Source organism: Chelonia mydas, chromosome 2 (assembly GCF_015237465.2).
Source record: "Chelonia mydas isolate rCheMyd1 chromosome 2, rCheMyd1.pri.v2, whole genome shotgun sequence".
Taxonomy (NCBI): domain Eukaryota; kingdom Metazoa; phylum Chordata; order Testudines; family Cheloniidae; genus Chelonia; species Chelonia mydas.
The window spans coordinates 260,457,399-260,479,045 of NC_057850.1; the positions used below are offsets into that span (position 1 = coordinate 260,457,399).

Sequence of the window (21,647 nt, forward strand, 5' to 3'; positions counted from 1 at the left end):
TTTTTAATCCCTTATTTTAAGAAGCCTCGTCAGTGCACAGTGCCATGACCTGCCATTGGGCCGAGTATTTCATTGACACCAGGTGTGGATCTGGCCCCGAGCATCCAGCACGCTACGGTCTGTGTTATACCAGTGCGATACACTCCGATCGGCCTGCGCGGAGGAAACAAAACCAGAAATCCCAACCATCCTCTGCACCAGTAAATCCTTCCAGGAAGGACTACAACTCCCAGGAATACCCTGCAAGAGAGCAGCTCTCACAACAGAGCAGGCTGGGCGAATTAAACACAGCAACAAGGGAGACCAGAGCCCGGTCCTTCCCCCACCAAAACCTCTGTGGATTATGCTCTAAATCTAGCCTCTATTTGCTCTCCAAGCAGGGACTAATCCCCCCCACCCTCAGCTCAGCTGCGTTTCTGTTTGCTGTGCAGCTTCCCCTGGTACTTTACTGAGCTGGACACAAGCTGGTGGCCTGAGGCTGAGTTTGCAGCCATGATGAGCTGCAGTGAGAGCAGAGAGCAAGCAGGCATGAGGAATGCTAAGAGAACTGAACCCTGTCACAGCGTGGTCTGGAGCCTTCCTTATTTTCCATTTCTCTGCTGAGAAACCCAGTCTGGCCAGAGGAAGGAGAAGCAAGGAAACGCCTGGAGAGGTTTCTGCTCAGGTAGGAATCTTACCGTGATCTTGGGGCTAATCCAGCTTTCATTCAGATCAATGGGAGTCTTGCTGTGGATGTTGTTAGAGCAGGACCGAGCATCACTAGCTTAACCACATCCAAATGTCGTACAATCTCTGCATTAAAAATCAGTGCAGCAAAGAGAAATTTGTTTAAGCGTCTGCTGCCCATGTGATGACTAATAACTAGTCAGGATCAGACTGTGGGCTCAGTTCTGCCGTGCAAACTTGGAGTAAATCTCCTGCCCTGCTTTCAAAAGAAATCGCCCAATTCGCACCCGCGGCGCTGAGACCACACCGTGACCTGTGCTGGTTTTAGAGAATTTAGAAGCTGTAAGACACAAAGTGATGAGTCAAATCCTGCTCTTGTTTACACCCATGTAAATCTGGAGTAACTCCACTGATGTCAATGGAGTTACTCTAGGTTTACAAGCGTGGAATTGAGAGCAGAGTTTATTATGGCTTCAGTTCTGGAGAGGCACTGAGCACCCCCAACACCCACTGAATTCAGTGCAGGTCCTGAGCACCTCTGCGAGTTTGGCCCAGGATTAGCACTCAGAGGGTCTGATTCACCTCTCACTTCCCACAGAGCAAATAAGGAGCAGCCCCACTGACCCCACTGCTGTAAAACGGGTCTAAGTGACTGGAAAAACCGGGCCGAGAATTTTTGCAAGGGCCAGAGACATTCCTGCTGAACATTTCTGCCCAGCAAAGGGAGCTGGCTGACACCAACGGAGCTGGCCTTTGGTGTCTGTATGACAGTTATTCTATTTTATTGTATTGCTGAGGGGCTTGGCCCTCAGACACACCAATTTAATGACAGCTTCAATTCTTCTAGCAAGAGGAACAACACTTTCTGCCCCTGTTGCCCCCAGGGAGATGTAAGCCGTTATTCAAGAAAAAGCCCAGGTGGAGAATTAAGTATATCGTTCACTTTATAGTGAATTGATTTAGAATAAAGCTCTGGCCTTAATTCCCCCCTTGTTGTAAGAAAATAACCCAAATAGCAGCAACCTCTCCCCATGCTGAAAGAGGGGCTCCACTGACACCCGAGACTGCTTTGTGGTGGTGTCAGATCCGCATTTGGGTCTCCGCTGATGGTGTGTAACAGCACGCTTTCCTAATGGGCCCAATCCTGCAGTGCTTCTGGCAGAGCACCATTTGAAACTGCTAATGCACGATGTAAGAAGCCCGAGATTGCATTCCCACTGCCCCCCTCCCCCAATTGACTTTCATTCTGGGCAAGCAACAATTGCAAAACTAGGCTCAAATTATTCCAGTTTCATTCTCACTCACTCCAGCAGTGGAAGGTCTCATCTTTTCAGGCTTATGAATATAATATATGCTTCACGTTGGGACAATCGTACTGCCATCACAGTAACCTCCAGAATATCTTTCTTCCCCAGTACCCGAAGGATCCACGAACAAAAAGAAGCAGCTTCATACAGAATACATTGAACTGCAGGGAACAGCCTCAGAAAGACACGATGAGAATGGTTTCTAGGGCTGTGAGAATGGGACAAGCTGCAGGACCTGGTGAAATCTGAAACCAAAGAGGAACCTAGGAGAGAAATCCACTCCAGGTGAAAGAAGACCCAGCACATCTCCTGATATTAGACTATGGAGACTATGTGATGTGGGGAGAGATTCCCAGAGCAGAATCTTCCTCGTGCAGCCCCCACTAGACAGAAACCCTATCTGTCTGTCCAGCACCTAGCACAATGGGGCCCTGACCAGGTTAAGGCCCCTAGGTGCCATTGCAGTATCAGTGTTAAATACTAATACTAGAAATTCCTTTCCTGTGCCGTAAGCCGGAGGGGAAGGAAGATGCTCAAAGCCCCGCAGAGCCCTGACCTGGACGACAGGCCGTACAAGTGCACCGAGTGCGAGAAGCGCTTCCGGCAGAAGAAAATCCTCAAAGCCCACCAGAGCATCCACACCGGAGAGAAACCGCACACGTGCGCCGAGTGCGGGAAGAGCTTCCGGCAGAAGAACAACCTCCGGAAGCACCAGTGGACCCACACCGGCCAGACTCCCCATCAGTGCGCCGAGTGCGGGAAGCGCTTCAGCGAGAAGCAGCGCCTGCGGAAGCACCAGAAGACGCACACGGGGGAGGCGCCGTTCGCCTGCCCCGAGTGCGGCACGCGCTTCAGCCACAAGCACAACCTGAAAACCCACCAGCGGGTGCACACCGGCGAGACGCCCTACAAGTGTCCCGAGTGCCAGAGGGGCTTCAAGCAGCAGAACCACCTCGTCAGCCACCTGCGCACCCACCGGGAGGGGAAGCTCTACAAGTGCACCCAGTGCGACAGGCTCTTCAGGAAGAAGCCCAACCTGCTGAAGCACCAAGAGAGCCACGTGGGGGACAGGCCCTATCGCTGCAAGGACTGCGGGAAGACCTTCAGGCAGAACAACCACCTGGTGAGTCACCAGCGGACCCATGCCGCAGGCAGCCTCTACATATGCACCGAGTGCGGGAAGAGCTACAGCCAGTGGGCGCACCTCACCACCCACGGGCGGGCCCACGCCGGGGCGGGCCCGCTGACCTGCAGCGAGTGCCGGTGAGGGCTTCGCACCGACCGCCTCAGAACGCATGGATGAGAGACCAGCAACAGAACTGAGCGTGGTGCAGCTTCGTGGAGCAGATGACTAAGGAAAGACCAGGAAAATCAAGACTTTACCCATTTAGATGATATGCTTTTGTTCTGAGTTTGTACAGTGCCTACCACAGTGAGCCCTGGTCCATAGCGAGGGTCGTAGGCACTCTGGTAACACAAATAATAAATCATAATATACCCAGAGGTGAACAGGAAAGCTTCATTGTGAAGCCACTAGGATGGTAAGCGGCAGAGAATCATCCACGCAGGAGAGGGATTCTCTAGGTGTGATAATTACTAGACAGTTTCAGCAATAAATCTAATCTTAGTAGGACAGATGACTCTCCGGAGGAGAGGCGCTGTGTGCATTATGTGGAAATCTGAGTAGCAAGAAGTGTGATGTTAGAATAGACACATGGAGCTGGATAGAGTGTCACTAATGAGTCCTCTCTGCCCCTGCAGAATTCCTAGCAGAGAGAATGGGTATCATTTTGTTAAAGTATTTCATGAAACACGATGGCTACCTGCTGCATTGTATGTAGTTACATGATGGTCATTTTGTTATTCTCCAGAATAACCATCAGGTTTACACACAGTTGTTGATCAGGTTTCCAATTAACAGCCTCTGTTTTCCTTTCTTGTTTATTCAGGAGTTTCCTGGTTTGCCCCAGAATGTTTCCATTTGCATGACTTTCCAGCCCATCCTTTTAAAAACACCGTCTGTTCCCCATGGAAAGTTCTGCCTTATGTTTTTTCCCCAAAGATACTGAATTCAATTCCTTCTGGTGTTGTGTTTTATGGAAAAGCAAGGGGAATAACATAACATAAGAATGGCTCTACTGGGTCAGACCAAAGGTCCATCTACCCCAGTATCCTGTCTTCCAACAGTGGCCAGTGCCAGGTGCCCCAGAGGGAATGAACAGAACAGGGAATCATCAAGTGATCCATCCCCTGTTGCTCATTCCCAGCTTCTGGCAAACAGAGGCTAGGGACACCATCCCTGCCCATCCTGGCTAATAGCCATTGATGGACCTGTCCTGCCGGAATTTATCTAGTTCTTTTTTGAACCCTGTTATGGTCTTGGCCTTCACAACATCCTCTGGCAAGGAGTTCCACAGGCTGACTATGTGTTGTGTGAAGAAATACTTCCTTCTATTTGTTTTAAACCTGCTGCCTATTAATTTCATTTGATGACCTCTAGTTCTTGTTCTAGTTCTTCTAGTTATGAGAAGTTGTAAACAACACTTCCTTATCCACTTTCTCTACACCAGTCATGATTGTATAGACCTTAATCATATCTCCCCTTAGCCGTCTCTTTTCCAAGCTGAAAAGTCCCAGTCTTATTAATCTCTCCTCATACGGAATCCGTTCCATACCCCTAATCATTTTTGTTGCCCTTTTCTGAACTTTTTCCAATTCCAATATATCTTTTTTGAGATGGGGCGACCACATCTGCACACAGTATTCAAGATGTGGGCGAACCATGGATTTATATAGAAGCAATACGATATTTTCTGTCCTATTATCTATCCCTTTCTTAATGATTCCCAGCATTCTGTTCCCTTTTTTGACTGTCACTGCACATTGAGTGGATGTTTTCAGAGAACTATCCACAATGACTCCAAGATCTCTTTCTTGAGTGATAACAGCTAATTTAGACCCCATCATTTTATATGTAGAGTTGGGATTATGCTTTCCCAACTATACATGAGCGAAAATTGCTAAAATGAGATTCTGCAGAGAGCAACATATTATGTGCCTAGTTCACCCCACTGGAACATGGATCAGTGCTCCGCAGGCCAAGTGCTTGGTCGAGTTCCATTCAGGGAATTCTTGTCATCCAGGAGTGAGGCGAGTGAGAGGGTTTATGGGCTTCTGTGTCCATGATGGGCACAGCTGTGACATGACGTGGCGTCTCCTGTCATTCTAGGCCCTGATCCTGGGAACATGCTCATGTTTAACCCTTAGCACGTGAGCCACCCCTTTGCAGTCAGTGGGACGATTCACCTGGTTAAAGCCAAGCACTTGTGTAAGTGTTTGAAGGATCAGGGCGCTAATTTGTAAACATATTTTTTTCCTTTCTGAGACTAGAAACCTCATTTGAGCCTGGGAAGGGGAACAGAAACAAAGGGATGAATTTTTAACTGTCCCAGCAAAGAACAGGGTGAACAATAGTTTGGGGTGAGTCATTTAAACAAAAGGGCTATTAACGGGCTCATTGAGATATATCTATTGTAGAACAATCCCAGCATCAGAGAAAAGATTAGTCAGTTTTAAGGGCAATAGGAACCATTCAGTCATCTAGTCTGATCCCCTGTATACGGTAGGCGAGAGAATTTCACCCAGTTACTCCTGAACTGAGCTCAAGCATGTTTTCAGGGAAGACAGACCATCCTGATTTGAAGTATCAAAGAATGGCGAAATCCACCACTTCCCTGGGTAATTTGTTCTAGTGTTAAAAATGCATGTCTCATTTCTCATTTTAATTTGTCTGGCTTCCACTTCCAGCCATTAGTTCTTGTGATGACTTTCTCTGCTGGATTAAAGAGCCGAGCCTGCTAGTACCCAGTGTTTTCTCCCCAGAAGGGTACTTCCAGGCTGTAACCAAGTCAGCTCTCTGTCTTCTTTGTGATAAATTAAACAGACTGAGCGCTTTAACACTCTTGTGTGAAGGCATTTTCTCCAGCCCCTGAGAACCATTTTTATGGTTCTTTTCTGCACCATCTCCAATTTTTGAACATCCTTTTTAAAATGTCAGTACCAAAATTGGACACAGTAGTCCAGTACCGGTCTCACCAATGCTGTGCACAGAGGTAAAAATTACCTCTCTACTTCTACTCACTGCTCCCCTGTTTGTCCAAGGATCACACAGCCCTTTTGTTTGCCACACCATCGCACCAGGAGCTGATGGTTAGCTGTTTGCTCAGCTGACCCCTATGTTTTTTCAGGGTCACCGCTTTCCCGGGTACAGCCCGCAGTCTGTTGCTATGGCTTGCTGTGGCCCACTGCTGCATCCCCAGTCAGGTGCAAAAGCCAAAAGGGGTTGAGTTAGCTGTCACCCCTTTCCAGCAGGGAACCATCAGCAACAGTGTTACGCAGCAAAGTCACTGGTAGCAAACCAAACAATCATCTCCCGTCAGGTCTACTTCTCCTCGGGGAGGCTCTGGCAGGCGCGCTCGCTAGTCAGACTTCTCCTACCTGGCCCTAGCCAGACTTCTCTGGCTCACAGACGAGAGCTGGAGGTCTGCTCTTCCTCCCAGCCAGTTCACAGCTGAGCTGGGCTCCCCCCCTGGTAATTTCCCCCTGCTAGTCCAACACCTATTGCAGGGCTGAATGGGCCCTCAGCAGCTCGTTAAGGCTCTCCAGCCAGCATGGGGCATGTGTACCCCCTCACACCTGCATTCTTTGTTCCTAGCTGTATGACCTCACATGTATTTATCAAATATGGATATAAAATCCCCTCAAATTTCCACCCTTTCGTCTTTGATAATCAAACACTGCTACAAAATCACTCCAAATGTTTGCTTTTATCAAATATGGACATAAAATCCCCTCAGATTTTGATCTGTTTCTCTCATTATCAAATATCAATATAAATGGTATTTTAGATTTTTGCCATTATCCAATTCTCAAATACTGATAGAAAATTTCCTCAGATTTTGACCCTTTTAATTCTATACTACTATAAAACTGCTTCAGATGTTGCTTCTTCTCTTCATAATTTTATTGAATACCCTTAGATTTCCCATTTGGTCTTTCTAATTATTTAATATTGATACAGAATCTCCTCAACCTGCACCAGTTTCCATCAGATTACTGAACTGTGATTAAAATCTCCTCAGATTATGCCACTTTTCATCCAATTTTCAAATATTGACATAAAACCCCCTGAAATGTTCCCTCTCTCTCAGTTATTGAAGAATTATTTAAAACTGCCTTTGCATATTGCCCCTTGTCACTAAATATCAAAATTTGATTTTAAAAGCCTCAAATTTTTCCCATGTTCTCCCCAATTCTCAAATGTCGGTATAAAATCCACTCATGCTTTGTCTCTCCTCTCTAATTATTAAGTATGTATATAAAATCGCCTCTGTTTTCTATCTAATTTTCAAATACAAATATAAAACTCCCTCCAACTTGGGGTTTCCCATCCTGTCTAACTGCAGCAACGTCTCCTCGTTTTGGAGGGAAACTGCGGGTCTGTGTTTTTAACTCAGATGGGCCCTTGCTCTGGATTAACTGCACTGACGGGCTGACACTGAAATACTGGTGGGAGCGAGATTGGAACCCGGGGCTGCCAAGGGTCAGGCCCCTTCTGTGATACTCGTGCGCTGGGCACCGTGTCATGTCAGCCGCAGCCTGGCGGGACCCTCGCACACTCAGCCGGGCTGTGGGCAGCAGCTGCAGTTCCTGCTCTGGGGCACCTGGCACTGGATTGGTCTCGTTGCCTCTCGGCGTTCTCTGACACCCCGCTCGCAGGCCCTTGGGGAGGAGGTGTAGCAATGGTAGTGGAAGATGATAAGCAGTGGGGGACCTGGGGATCAAGGGAGGGAAGAGAAGAGGGCTGGAGAAGGGGGAGAAAATGGGGCAGGGGCAGACTCATAGACTTTAAGGTCAGAAGAGACCGTTATGATCGTCTAGTCTGACCCCCTGCACAACGCAGGCCACAGAATCTCACCCACCCACTCCTGTAACAAACCCCTAACCTATGTCTGAGCTATTGAAGTCCTCAAATCACGGTTTAAGAATGAGGGAGGCTGCCCCAGATCCCCCGTTCCCTCAACAGATGCCTGGTTCCCACTGGCCCCTAAGACACTGCCTCTCCCTCCCAACACACACAGCCATTGCCAGGCTGCCCCTGGCTCTGCCACTGCCCTGGAAACCTCCAGGCTCATCTCTCCTCCCCCCACCACCAACAAGCTGTAACCATCACCCCCTGGGATTGCTGTGACACCAGCCCGGCTGCCTGGCAGTGCCCCGGGGGCACCTCTAACCAGGCCAGTGCTGCGAGCCCCTATGACTCTAACAGCCGGAGAGGTCTGATACAGCCCTGTGCCAACCAGCTCCGATACTCCACGCTCCTGCTGGGGTCCCCAGATGCCCCTTCTAACTCCTCACAGTCACACTGCCCCTTGCTGGCCCACAACTGCTCATCCCTCTTCCACGCTCCCCACACCTCAGCAGCCCCTGGCTCCCCTCAGTACCTCCTCCCTATTGGCTCCCCAAACACCCCTGGCTCCCCTCCAGTTCCTGCCTCTCCCACACATGCTCCCCCTGCTCGGGGGTACCCTGACTTGGAATCAGTGACGATCGGTCCCCGGGGTCACACGTGGGGCTGCACCAGATTTTGCAACTGTGGGAATTGGGCACACTGGGCCCAGCTCTGCTCTCTGTGATAGCGGTATAAATCCAGAGTAACCCCACTCACGGCACCAGTGTGACTCCAGGCTTACACCAATGTGCCTGGGAGTGGAGTTTTGGCTCATTTGCTGGGCGGGCGGCATGTGTTTGAATCCCAGCCCCTGAACCTCGGGCAATCCTTGTCCCTTTCGCTCCAAGCCAGAGAAACTTTAATTATGGGAGTGGGCCCATTGGACTTTGTTTCAAAATAGGGGTAAAATCCTCATTAGTTCAAATGGTGTAAATCCTTGTATCTCCCTGTACATGCTTAGGGGCCAGCATCTTTACAGCGATGCCGGTGGCTGAATTGGGGTTATTTATGAGGTTAGACAAAGCCACTGTGGTGGGCTGGGATGGGGAAAGCTACTTTGACCAGCCCTTCAGAGTCTGTGCGTCAGCAGCAGCTCTGAGACAGTTGTTTTCAGAATAGTTCCTCTGTTAGAAAGGTAAAATCAAGAGCACAGAAAGCTCCTGATTCAACAAACCTGGAAAACCAGCAGGGCCAGAGTTCACAAGCTCAAAAACAGGAGAGAGAAAGTATCAGAGGGGCGGCCGCGTTAGTCTGGATCTGTAAAAGCGGCAGAGATTCCTGTGGCACCTGATAGACTAACAGACATCTTGGAGCAGGAGCTTCCGTGGGTGAATACATGCCATGCCGCCGACGAAGGGGGCATTCACCCACGAGAGCTCCTGCTCCAGTACGTCTGTTTGTCTGTCAGGTGCCACAGGACTCTCTGCCGCTTTAGTAGAGAGAAAGTGTCATACGTAAATAGATTTTTTTAAATTAACAATGTTTGTAGTAGCTGCCACTCCATGAGGGTTGCTGTATCGGCCTGTTAATGCACAACACAGCTGGTTACAGGCATTCAAACGCCATGTACCTGAGCCAAGTACTGTCTTAAAAGACCAATAAAATGCACCTTGTTGTGTATTAATGCTGAGTCATAACCTATTCACCATACTGCATGGGTTGATACTAACTAACTCAGGCAGAATGGACTCTTGGGGACCTATTATTAATCCAATTATTTGTTAGGAGAGAGAGCTTGTTTCTTACTAATGATCTTTTCTTTTTAGTACAGCAGATGATGCCGTGTTGAATGGAAAACAAAACAAAAATCAGCATAAAACTTGAGAGAACAACTGAAAGAAGATACAGTCTGAAATAGATATGAGAGAGGTTCGCAGAGCTGTCGTAGGAGAGCCAATGCAAAGTGAAAAATAAGAGGAATCACATCAAATATCAAACCAGATAAATCGATTTCAGCAAAGAATCCAGGACAAAGAGCCAAAAGCTTCATAATTCTAGGCAGAGAGACCAGACCAGAGAAGAACAACATAAATATACTGCAGAACTGAAGACGCAATCATATTCCTCACTCCGTGGGTTATCCAAATGGAAGAGAAACCATTCAAGAGCTCTGAGTGTGGGAAAATCTTCAATCCGAAATGAAATCAAAACACAAAAGGCCAGTCACGCAGGAAAAAAAGCCATAAACGTATACTGACTAATGGGGGAAAACAACATACAAACTAGAACTGGTCTGAAATTTTCCAGCTGGACAACTGTCAGTTCGAAACTGTTGATTCAACTAAACGAGCATATTGATTTCATCAAACATTTCAATTAAACAGTATCCAAACATTTTGTTTTGATTGAGTCCTAGCGCTTTGTCTCAATCATATAAAGTATATTATTCATTATATTACATTATGATATGATATTTGAATACGGTGGAAACAAAGTGCTTTGATAAGGTTGTTTCAACATTTCCGGAACAACACTCGATCTGAAGCAGGCTGCCCCAGCTCTGAAATAGTCCTGATGCTCCGCTCTTATATTAAACTGATCTCTGCATGTCCTTTAGAGTTGTGCCCCCTCGTGTGACGTGTGCTGAACTAAGCCACAGGCTGGTACCCCCGAGCATCCTGCTCAGCCCTGAGCGGGCACTTGGCGTGGACCAGAAGCTGACATAGGCCACAGCAGCTGCCCCAGATCTCCGCACCTAGTTCCCACCTCAGGGCTGCTGGGAAATGTAGTTTATTTTTTACATCAGCGATCAAGAGAAAGAACAGGAAACTACAGCAATTCCCCCCAGGAAGTGGTGCTGTGCAAGCCAGCCCCGACTGCATATCGAGGGATGGAGCTCAGAGCATCTGGCGCCGCGCTAAGGATGGTCTGAATGGGCTCACTCTGGGAATATCCCTTCCATAGATCTGCCTTCCCTTATCTCCCAGCCTTCCCCTCCCCCAGGCCCCAACATCCCTCCCGCTCGCTGGGTCCCTTTGTTCTACCCTTGCACTCACTGTAGCCCTTAGGACAGTCAGACACTGCAAGAGGCAGGAGTGGAAACAGGCTCTCCTAACCCTGAAGAGAGGAGAGGTCTGGGAACTCACAGCGGTTATAATCACAGCGTCATCAGGGAACCGGACAGGAAAACACCTGGTGAGATTTCAGCTCAGGTAGGACACTGACTTTCTTGTGTTTGCACCTGGACCATGATGACACAGAGGACTGAACAACGAGCTCTGTCTAGGGAACTGAGCTGCTCAGAAATTTAAAATCTCTTCCACGTGTAACCTGCCTTTAAGGGAACAGCTGCATTCCAGGAGAGCTTTCAACGGGCACTGGGTGGTGCAGGGATGGGTAACTGGGCTGTAGACATGTTTTAGCTCTAGGTTGCTAGTCAAATCCAGACCAAGGTGGCGGTGACTGAAGGTTGCTGCCATCTGAGGCTGTTTGCCGGACTAGCTGTTATACATTCTGGGGATCCCAGTGCAGTTCCTACAGGATGGCGATGGGGTTCTCCTCCCCAAGCCTACCATCACAACTGGCCCACTGTCACAGAGTCCCCGGGCGATGCTCTGGAACTGCTCCCCATGAAGCCAGTCAGGACTCTGGGGCAGTCTCCTCTCTGGGAGCAGCCTGTCTGCAGGACACACAGCTCACCCGGCTCCACCTTCCTGGGTCTGACCTCGGAGCATTCAGCATCCTCTGCCCCTCCGTGCGCTTCCCCCAGCGAGTCCGCCCAGGCGGGGTCCTGGGGAAGCCAGAGGGTCCTGCCCCCCAACTCCGCAGTCAGACGGGACTCTCAGCCAGCCAGTAACACAGAGGTTTATTAGACGACAGGGACATGGTCTAACACAGAGCTTGTAGGTGCAGAGAACCGGAACCCTCAGCTGGGTCCATTTTAGGGGCCAGTGAGCCAGACAACCCCGTCTGCACTTCAGTCCATGTCCCAGCCAGCCCCAAACTGAAACTCCTTCCAGCCCCTCCTCCTCTGGGCTTTGTCCCTTTCCCGGGCCAGGAGGGTACCTGATTCCTTTGTTCTCCAACCCTTTAGCTCTCACTTTGCAGGGAGGAAGGGCCCAGGCCATTAGTTGCCAGGAAACAGGGTGTCGGCCATTCTCTGTGTCCAGACCCCTGCACATCCCTGCCCTCTAGGGCTCTGCAATGATCATACACCCTTACCCCACCACCTAAAGACTTAAGAACTGCATAGGGGAAACTGAGGCACCCCTACAATATTCAGAGGAAACATTAAGAACAGTCCCGCTTCGTCACACCCATCACAACAGAGCCGCTGTAGACTTTCCACACTACTGTGTCCCTTGCAGGAGTCTGATTTGTCTGGCGTACCCCCAAGTTTCACCTCACTTGAAAATGACATGCTCACAAAATCAGACATAAAAATACGGAAGTGCCACAGCCACGCTGTTACTGAAACGTTGCTGACGTTCTCATTTTTACCATACAATTATCAAATACATCAATTGCAATATACTACGGTCCTTACATTTCAGTGTATAGTGTACAGAGCAGTATAAACCAGTCATTGCCTGTATGACGTTTTAGTTTGTACTGACTTCGCTCGTGCTTTCTATGTAACCTGCTATAAAACCAGGCAAATGTCTAGATGAGCTGACGTGGCCCCTGGAAGACCTCTGCGTCCCGCCGGGGGTACACGTCTCCCTGGTTGAGAACCGCTGGAATAGATCACGGCGAGTCCCCTGCCGTTCATAGCTAAGGCACATGGGCTGGCCCCCGTGGGAAGCGGAGCCCGCTGCTGCACCCGTCACTGGATGAACCCAGGGTTTCAGTCTCTGGAGATGTCAGGCGGGCGCCTTTCACAAGCAGTCGTGTATCTAAGCAGCTGGCTTTTATCCCACACACCTGAGCACACAGAATTTTGCTACCTATATAGGTTGTTTGCTACTCCAGGCAATGGAAACATCACTGACAAACATCTGTATACAACACAAGGGGCCAACAGTCTAATCACACAAACCCAAACACCCTTGCCCTGCCCCTGCCCCTGCCCCTGCCCCACCCCTCCCCCAAGGCCATGCCCCTGCTCCGTCCCTTCTCTGAGGCCCCACCCCCCGCTCAGTCCATCCCCCGCTCCGTCGCTCGCTCTCCCCCACCCTCACTCACTTTCACCAGGCTGGAGCAGGGAGTTGGGGTGCGGGCTCTGGGCTGGGGCTGAGGGGTTTGGAGTGTGGGAGGGGCTCAGGGCTGGGGCAAGAAGTTGGGGTGCAGGAGGGGGGTGCAGGCTCTGTGAGGGAGTTTGGGTGCAGGAGGGAGCTGAGGTCTGGGGTGCAGGAGGGGGTGAGGGGTGTGAGCTCTGGGAGGGATTTGGGGTCAGCAGGGGGCTCAGGGCTGGGGATTGGGGTGCAGGAGAGGATGAAGGGTGCAGGCTCCAGCCGGGCAGCGCTTACCTAGGGCAGCTCCCGGAAGTGGCCAGCATATCTGGCTCCTAGGCTCAGAGGCAACCAGGTGGCTCTGCGCACTGCCCCTGCAGCTCCCCTTGGCTGAAGTTCCTGGCCAAAGGGAGCTATGGAGTCTGCGCTCGGGCCGGGGACACCACACAGAGACCCCCTGGCCACCCCTGCACCTAGGAGCTGGACATGCCGGCCACTTCCAGGAGCCGCACGGGGCCAGGGCGAGTAGGGAGCCTGCCTTAGCCCCGCTGCGCCGCCCACAGGACTGTTGGCCTATTAAAATCTCCCGGATAGCTTTCAATAGCCGCCGGGAGATTGAGGCCGATTCCGGTGGACTCCTGGTCAATCCAGGAGGGTTGGCAACCTTAGCTCCTGGTGCCAGCGCTGCCTGGCATTTGTGTTCTCCAAGATGCAGCGGGCGTTTGAGGGAAAGATCAGGGATGTCAAGGTCTCCTCGTCTTGGGAAATACTAAACAAGAAATTTTTAGCCTAACCGTAGTGTGATGCTTTTTGGGCTCTGCCCAGTGATGAGCTGCCAAAATCTTAACAACCAGTTCCCTATAAAAAGTTCTGATTTAAGGGATGTGCCCCAGTATGTATTTTTTGTACCAACAGGGATACCATACGTCTGTATTTTCCCGGGAGGAATTTTTAAAATTTAAAAATTCCTCCCGGACGGCAATTTAAGAACCAAAAGGCCTGACCTGTCCGGGGAAATACGGGTGTGTGTTAACCCTGCCGAAAGTTCCTTTTTAAAAAGATGGGCCTGACGTAGAAATGAGCTTGTTTCACATGTGTGGGGCCCCGCCACGCCCTGGGGGTGTGCTAGGGTGACCAGATGTCCCGATTTTATAGGGACAGTCCCGGTTTTGGGGTCTTTTTCTTATATAGGCTCCTATTATCCCCCACCCCCGTCCTGATTTTTCACACTTGCTGTCTGGTCACCCTAGGGTGTGCACATGTGTGGGTCCCAGCTGCTCCCTGCCCCCCTCACTGAAGCAGGTGTGCAGGGTTACTGCCCTGGGAACTGCAGGGCACCAGTGGACGTGGAGCCAGCTGCAGACAGGGGATTGGGGCAGGGCTAACTGGAGGCAGGGGGGGCAGGGCTGGCTGCGGGCAGGGCAGGGGGTGCGGAGCTGGCTGGAGACAGGAGGGTGCGGGGTTGGCTGCAGGCAAGGGGGTGCAGGGCTGGCTGGTGACAGGGCAGGGGCTGACTGGAGCTAGGGGCTGGCTGCAGGCAGGGTAGGGGGGTGCAGGGCTGGCTGGAGACAGGGGCTGGCTGTGGGCAGGGCAGGGGGTGCAGCGGGGCTGGTGCGGGCAGGGTAGGGGGTGCGGCAGAGGCTGGCTGCGGGCAGGGGTGCGGGGGTGGCTGGAGGCAGGGGTTAGCTGCGGGCAGGGCAGGGGGTGCGGCAGGGCCTGGCTGCGGACAGGGCAGGGGGTGCGGCAGGGGCTGGTGCAGGTGGGGCAGGGGGTGTGGCAGGGGCTGGCTGCGGGCAGGGGTGCGGTGGTGGCTGGAGGCAGGGGCTGGCTGCGGGCAGGGCAGGGGGTGCGGCAGGGGCTTGCTGTGGGCAGGGCAGGGGGTGCGGCTGGGGCTGGCTGCGGGCAGGAGGTGCAGGGGTGGCTGGAGACAGGAGCTGGTGTGGGCAGGGGGGCTGGGTGTGCGGCAGGGGCTGGCTGCAGGCAGAGCAGGGGGTGCGGGGGTGGCTGGAGACAGGGGCTGGTGCAGGCAGGGGGACCAGGGGTGCAGCAGGGGCTGGCTGCAGGCAGGGCAGGGGGTGCGGCAGGGGCTGGCTGCAGGCAGGGGGTGTGGGGGTGGCTGGAGACGGGGGCTGGCTGCAGGCAGGGGGTGTGGGGGTGGCTGGAGGCAGGGGCTGGCTGCAGGCAGGGGGTGCGGCAGGGGCTGGCTGGAGGCAGGGCAGGGGGTGACTGGAGGCAGGGCAGGGGCTGGCTGCGGCAGGGCAGGGGGTGCAGGGGTGGCTGGAGACGGGCTGGCTGCGGGCAGGGCAGGGGGTGCGTGCGGCAGGGGCTGGCTGCATACAGGGCAGGGGGTGCGGCAGGGGGTGGCTGAAGGCAAGGCAGGGGGTGGCTGGAGACGGGGACTGGCTGGAGGCAGGGGGTGCGGGGGTGGCTGCAGGCAGGGCAGGTGCTGGCTGGAGGCAGGGCAGGGGCTGGCTGCAGGCAGGGGGTGTGGGGGTGACTGGAGGCAGGGCAGGGGGTGGCTGGAGGCAGGGCAGGGGCTGGCTGCGGCAGGGCGGGGGGTGCAGGGGTGGCTGGAGATGGGCTGGCTGCGGGCAGGGCAGGGGGTGCGTGCGGCAGGGGCTGGCTGCATACAGGGCAGGGGGTGCGGCAGGGGGTGGCTGGAGACGGGGACTGGCTGCAGGCAGGGGGTGCGGGGGTGGCTGCAGGCAGGGCAGGTGCTGGCTGGAGGCAGGGCAGGGGCTGGCTGCAGGCAGGGGGTGTGGGGGTGGCTGGAGGCAGGGCAGGGGGTGGCTGGAGGCAGGGCAGGGGCCGGCTGCGGGCAGGGCAGGGGGTGTGTGCGGCAGGGGCTGGCTGCAGGCAGGGGGTGCAGGGGTGGCTGCAGGCAGGGCGGGGGCCAGCTGCGGGCAGGGTGGTGGGGGCTCGCGGGGAGAGCAGCAGGATGCAGCCCCGGCCCAGCAGAGCAGCCGGGGACCCCCCAGGCAGCAGCGGGAGCCCCAGGGCCAGGGGAGCAGCAGCAGCACCAGGGCTCGTGCCCAGGGCCGGGGGGCAGCCCACGTGGCTCCCGCAGCGCAGCGCCCCCGGTGGCCAGAGGAGGAATTACATTATTTCCCAGCCGGAGCCCAGCAAAGCCTCAGCGCCCCCTGCAGGGAAGCAGGTTAACAACCGGTTCTAAAACGGCTTCAAAATTTAACAACCAGTTCACGCGAACCGGTGCGAACCGGCTCCAGCTCACCCCTGGCTCTGCCATGGCTTTTAATGCCACAGCATGTAATGGGCTAAAAGTGAACTTACCATGAGCATGCGTGTTCCAAGCTATAAACACGTGTGTACACTGTAGGAAGCCACTGCTTTTGCTTTAAGAGGTTTGGTCGGTTAATTGAAGAGGTGACAGTGAGAGGTGTCTGAAATATGAGACAAGGGAAATCTCTAGACCCATTGGTCCAAATTACCGCGGACTCTCAAACATTACACCCGAGAGGCAGCACTTTCAATGTAGCAACAACAGTGAAGAATCAAAAATTTTGGAGACCCCCCTATAAATAAGAGTTTTCTGGATTATTTTTGCATTTGACGATAGCACCATTGCTAGCAACAAAATAATTTGCTTTTTCCATTTTCATTACAGTGGGTAAAAGGTCCACGAGTGGAAACTAGAGAAGAGAAACACCATAAAAATATAAAGCAACTGGAGGAACGGGAGTTTCCGAGAGAAAGACACAAAGAGCTGGTTTCTGGAGCAGTGATAATGAGAGAAGCTGAAACAGCTGGAGGAGACTGAGAAAGAAGAGGAAGCCAGCAGAAAACAAGCCAGATACATTCACTGCTGGTGAAAGAAGTTTCAACAAACTCAGCAGCGTTTTTAAGATTCCCAGTGCCGTGCACACAGATATGGTACACATACAATAATCACACCCATTAGTCACCACAGAAAAAAAACATATCCGTTTGGGGGAAAAACTCATGGAATCTTCACAGAATTAACAGAGCTGGTTGAATGATACGAAACATATTTTGGAGACTGGAAGCTATTAATTTGGTTCCATGTTATTCCTGCAGTCACATTCTTTGCTATTCACCAGTATTTGAATAGCCATCGGGCATTTGTGAAAATGTCTGCGCACCGCCAGAGTTTCATGAATTTTAACTCCAGTGATTACCTGTCCAAACCTTCATCCTGGGAAACACATTTTTCATTATTTACTATTCATTATTTTTTTAGTTTAAACGTTTCAGCCATCCAGTCAGGGAGCAGAAACAAGCCCATGGGACCGAGGTGATCAGTCAACCCCCCACGAATAATGAATAGTAAATAACCTGTGGACAACCCATAGACTGAGATTTATTAGCACAAACCCGCTGGTGAACACATGCACATTGCAAAGATGCTCAGGCCCAGGAGAAAGGGCTGAATCCCCAGCACAGGCCGATCGCAATGACCCATCGTTCAGCCAGCTCTGGTAGATAATACCCTGTATGTGGGCCACGAACGGCGACATCATGTTCCAAGCTGCCCAGGTTCTCTGTGGGGATGAGAAGCCCTATAAATGCAGCGAGTGTGGGAAAGGCTTTGGCCAGGAGAAGATCCTCCGAGAGCACCGGCGAATCCACACAGGCGAGAGGCCGCACAAATGCGCTCACTGCGGGAAAAGCTTCACCTGGAGCACCAGCCTGATCAAGCACCAGCAGATCCACACGGGCGGCAAGCTGCACGCCTGCCCCGCGTGCGAGAAGAGCTTCCGGTGGCGGCATAGCCTCCTGCAGCACCAGGCGGTGCACACCGGCGCCAAGCCGCACGCCTGCGCCCAGTGCGGCCGCAGCTTTGTGGAGAAGCAGGCGCTCAAGAAACACGAGAGCATCCACACGGGGGAGAAGCCCTTCACCTGCAGCGAGTGCGGGAAGAGCTTCCGGCAGAAGGGCAACCTGGTGTCGCACGAGAGGAGCCACCTGGAGGAGAAGCCGCACCGATGCCCCGAGTGCGGGAAGTGCTTCCGGGAGCAGCGCTTCCTGGCCACCCACCAGCGCACCCACACCCAGGAGCGGCCCTTCCAGTGCGCCCAGTGCCAGAAGAGCTTCAGTGCCAAGCAGGGGCTCCGCGTCCACCAGCGCCTGCACACCGGGGAGCGGCCCTTCCAGTGCCCCCTGTGCGGGAGGAGCTTCACCGAGAGGAAGAACCTCAACAAGCACCAGCGGACCCACAGCGGGGAGACGCCCTACACCTGCGGGGAGTGCGGGAACAGCTACACCCAGAAGTACAGCCTGAAGGTACACCAGCGAACCCACAGCGGGGAGACCTCCCACACCTGCGGGGAGTGTGGGGAGCGCTTCAAGCAGAGGAACCACCTGGTGAGCCACCAGCGGGGCCACAAAGCCGGGAGCCTCTACATATGCGCCGAATGTGGAGAGAGCTACAGCCAGTGGGCGCATCTCACCGCCCACGAGAGAATCCACACCAGGCAGAGCCAGCCAGCGCGCACTGAATACGGGTAACAGAGGCAACGTATCTCAGAGCATGCCAAGGATCCACACGAGAGCCCATATCCATACACCAGTTAAAGGCCCCGGCTACGCCCCAGGTATAGGGCATTAGCCAGAGCCATTCTGAAACAGAATGCTTCCCAGAAAGGCATCAGGACGTCTGGGCCTTCCCGGTCTCTCTAAGGACCTGATCCAATCAACGGGAATCTTTCTGTTGACTTCAGTGAACACTGGATTGGGTCTCAGTTGTGTAGACTGGGTAGAACTTGCCATAAACCATTTTACTAGCCAACTAGGAACAGTGATAGGCATCATGCAGCATTTACGTGGTGTCCTAGACTTGCAGGTACTTGTAAACATCAATTAATTAAAAGAGGCAGAATCCTAGTCTAGGAAGCCGTGTAGGTCAACCAGTTTTTCACACAGCCCATAGCGGGCTGGGGATCCATTTGGAAGTTGTGTTCATGCCTTCCTGGAATAATTTTATTTCAGAAGAGCTCTGTCTAAAATGTTGTCCCTCTCGGGCAGGCAGGGCCAAAGAAATTGGTTCAAAACACAGAGAATGCTTCGCAGAGCCAGTCCTGCTCCCGTTGAAGTCCATGGAGAATTTGCAGTCGAGCCCTTTATGTTTGCTGTCTGCGCACAATGCATTTGGAGTAGAAAGTGCACACTTTAAAGGAAAGTGATTCCATTTCTAAGGCACTTATCTCACACAAGAAACATCTGTCTTGACATTGATGCTGATGGTGTAAACAAAGCTAGAGCTGGGGCAGAGAAGACCTTTAAGCTATAACTTTCCCTGTGTTTAGCTGAGCGGGAAAGGCTGGATCCCCTGGCAGCAAACAGAACAGAAGCATCTTCAGAAAAGGACAGTTGGTGAAAGAACTTCTGGGGGATCCTGGCAAGGATGGACCCATGACAAGCATCACTAACCTCCCTACTGGGTATACTTGAAGTCTTAAATTTAAAAAGCTAATGCCCTCAAGGGACAGGCAGTTTGAGACGGGCAACAAACCCAAACGCACAAAATACACCATACAAAAACCCACCAGCCACAACTAGCAAAGAGATTCCTCCAATAACACAATGTTGTTAATGTATGATTGGCTCCTGGAGAAGAGCCCTGTGATCCAGATTCTCGCTCATCATGAGTGGATGCTGGTATTACAGTGGGGAAGGAAGCACCCAGTCCCGCCTATTTCATGGAGGAGTTTGAAGGGGACTTGCTGAATTTAGCTACCAAAGATCACCCTTTGCATGTAGAGAAATACCACGTATATGCACCACTTGCTGGAGGTGCAGGTCTTGGTGGGCCATTTATCAATGACCTTGCTGGACACGAGGGATGGGACCAAGTTCTGGCAGCCACTGGGCAGCAGAAAGCTTAGCTCGAAGCACATGCTAAGATGTTCATTCTTCCAGATTTAAGTCCAACCAGAGCAAATGGAAGCAGAGAGTGCCATGCTGTGAAGTAGAAGTCTTGTGGGTGAGGACACAAGGGTTTCCATTCTGTGTCCTGCCAATGCATGGGCAATTCCTAACAAGTCCTTTACTTGTTGGGACATCGGGCGATGAAATTGGGTGCTGGGAAACATCACACCAGACAAATGCCCAAGAAAAAGAAGGTTTGAAAGGTGACCTGGGAGATGAATGAGCTGTAACTGTGCCATTTGTATGACGCACACTCAGGCTGTGAATGCCGGCTTTCTTAGAATGTATTTCTATTATTTATTATTTGCATAATGGCAGCAGGTGCTGAGCAGTTTACGGACAGGTATAAAGGAAAGGCTTCGCCTCATTGATTTTACAGTTTCGAGTTCCTGTCTACTATATGGTCCTTAACGCACAAACATTAAAATCAGCCCTAAGAGTTGCTGATGTCCGTTCCTTACCATTTAATTGTGTTGAGATGGAAGCTACTCGACCCATTGTTCCGCAGAAAGATGGAGCACAGAATTCTCTTTAAATGTGGTATTGATTTTCTAATGTGGAAAGGAGAGTGATCCTGGCAATTAAGGTCTGTAACTCACAGCCCTAGTAAAAACAGTAAAACATATATTACGGAAAAAAAATCACTGATCGGCCACAAGGAACAGAACCATGAGCAATAATGAGCTTGGGTTAATTATTATGAGGAATATCTTAGGCACAGAGAATGTATTTGGTGTTGCACAAGACACAGATTGGTTGTCTATAACTAACCCTAAGAGGTGCTGATGGTCTGTAAGACGAATATAGAAAAGATGAGATGTATTCGGAGATTCTCTGTGAAAAGAATAAAATTTCCTGCATAAACACATCTGGCATTTTGGCAGAACGGTGAATTAGTGGGTGAAGTGACTGCAATAAATCAGAAATGTGAAATATATTTGGATTTTAGTCAAACACTTGATTCTGTGACTCACAAAATTTTCTTTCAAAAGTTCATTCAGATTGGTGTGGATTGAAAACCGGCTGGAAGACCAGTCAGTCTAACCTATCTATGTTCTTATTATGGTTCCCATCACTGGGGTATTTTCACAAAGAGTAATCAGAAATGGCCATGTAACCAGTTATAGGGAGGTGTCTCACAGGGTTTACAGGAACTGGTGAGAGGTCCTGTTTTAGTTAACATCTCAATCAGTGATCTGAAAGAGGAGGTGACCAGCACACCAATGAAATCTGTACATGATACCAAAGGAAGGACTTGCTAACATCAATAATCCCAAGGGTCCTAGTGGGATTAGAGACCTGGGCAGGAAATAACTAAATTAAGATCAACTTGGAAAAAAGCAGTTAGTACATGTCAAGGAAAGTAACCAGAATCTCACGTACACAGTGGGGAAGGAGACACCTGGGAAGCAGAAATGGCTGGAATGGACCCAGGTCTGACGGTGATCAACAAATTAGACACGTGATGTGGTGGCAAAAAGTTGTGTCCTGCATGCAATTGTTAGCACCGGTTTTCAAAAATCAAATGAGAAGAAAATTCCCAAAGTGACCAGATCATCAGTTATCAGAGCATTTCCTATTGGTCCTTGAAGACTTCATGTTACAATTTTTAAATGGGCTGGGAAGTTCTCGGGTACGGCATAACGG

General features: G+C 51.6%; 3 protein-coding genes across 4 annotated transcripts in view; 2 read left to right on the top strand and 1 right to left on the bottom strand.

Annotated features, from left to right (window-relative positions):
- The window catches only part of GIMAP8 (GTPase, IMAP family member 8), a 641,187-nt gene that overhangs the window by 201,038 nt on the left and 418,502 nt on the right, over positions 1 to 21,647 (bottom strand). The gene's annotated exons all lie outside the window — the stretch shown is intronic.
- Positions 2,173 to 5,474, top strand: LOC102942268 (gastrula zinc finger protein XlCGF49.1). The gene has a single exon (XM_007069449.4). The coding sequence runs from the start codon at positions 2,503 to 2,505 to the stop codon at positions 3,238 to 3,240; it is 738 nt and encodes a 245-aa protein (XP_007069511.3). The 5' UTR covers positions 2,173 to 2,502; the 3' UTR covers positions 3,241 to 5,474.
- LOC119565459 (zinc finger protein OZF) lies at positions 10,752 to 20,861 on the top strand. Of its 2 annotated transcripts, none has more exons than XM_037891463.2 (2): positions 10,752 to 11,135; positions 16,720 to 20,861. In XM_037891463.2, exon 2 carries the CDS (start codon positions 17,568 to 17,570, stop codon positions 18,579 to 18,581), a length of 1,014 nt encoding a protein of 337 aa, XP_037747391.1. In that variant the 5' UTR covers positions 10,752 to 11,135; positions 16,720 to 17,567; the 3' UTR covers positions 18,582 to 20,861. The 2 variants fall into 2 exon arrangements, with proteins under 2 accessions (XP_037747391.1, XP_043397779.1); XM_043541844.1 differs by having other exon boundaries at positions 10,765 to 11,118; positions 16,720 to 20,471.

Coding starts and splice junctions, on each gene's coding strand:
- LOC119565459 (XM_037891463.2), top strand. CDS start 17,568: ATGTGGGCCACGAACGGCGACATCATGTTCCAAGCTGCCCAGGTTCTC.
- LOC102942268 (XM_007069449.4), top strand. CDS start 2,503: ATGCTCAAAGCCCCGCAGAGCCCTGACCTGGACGACAGGCCGTACAAG.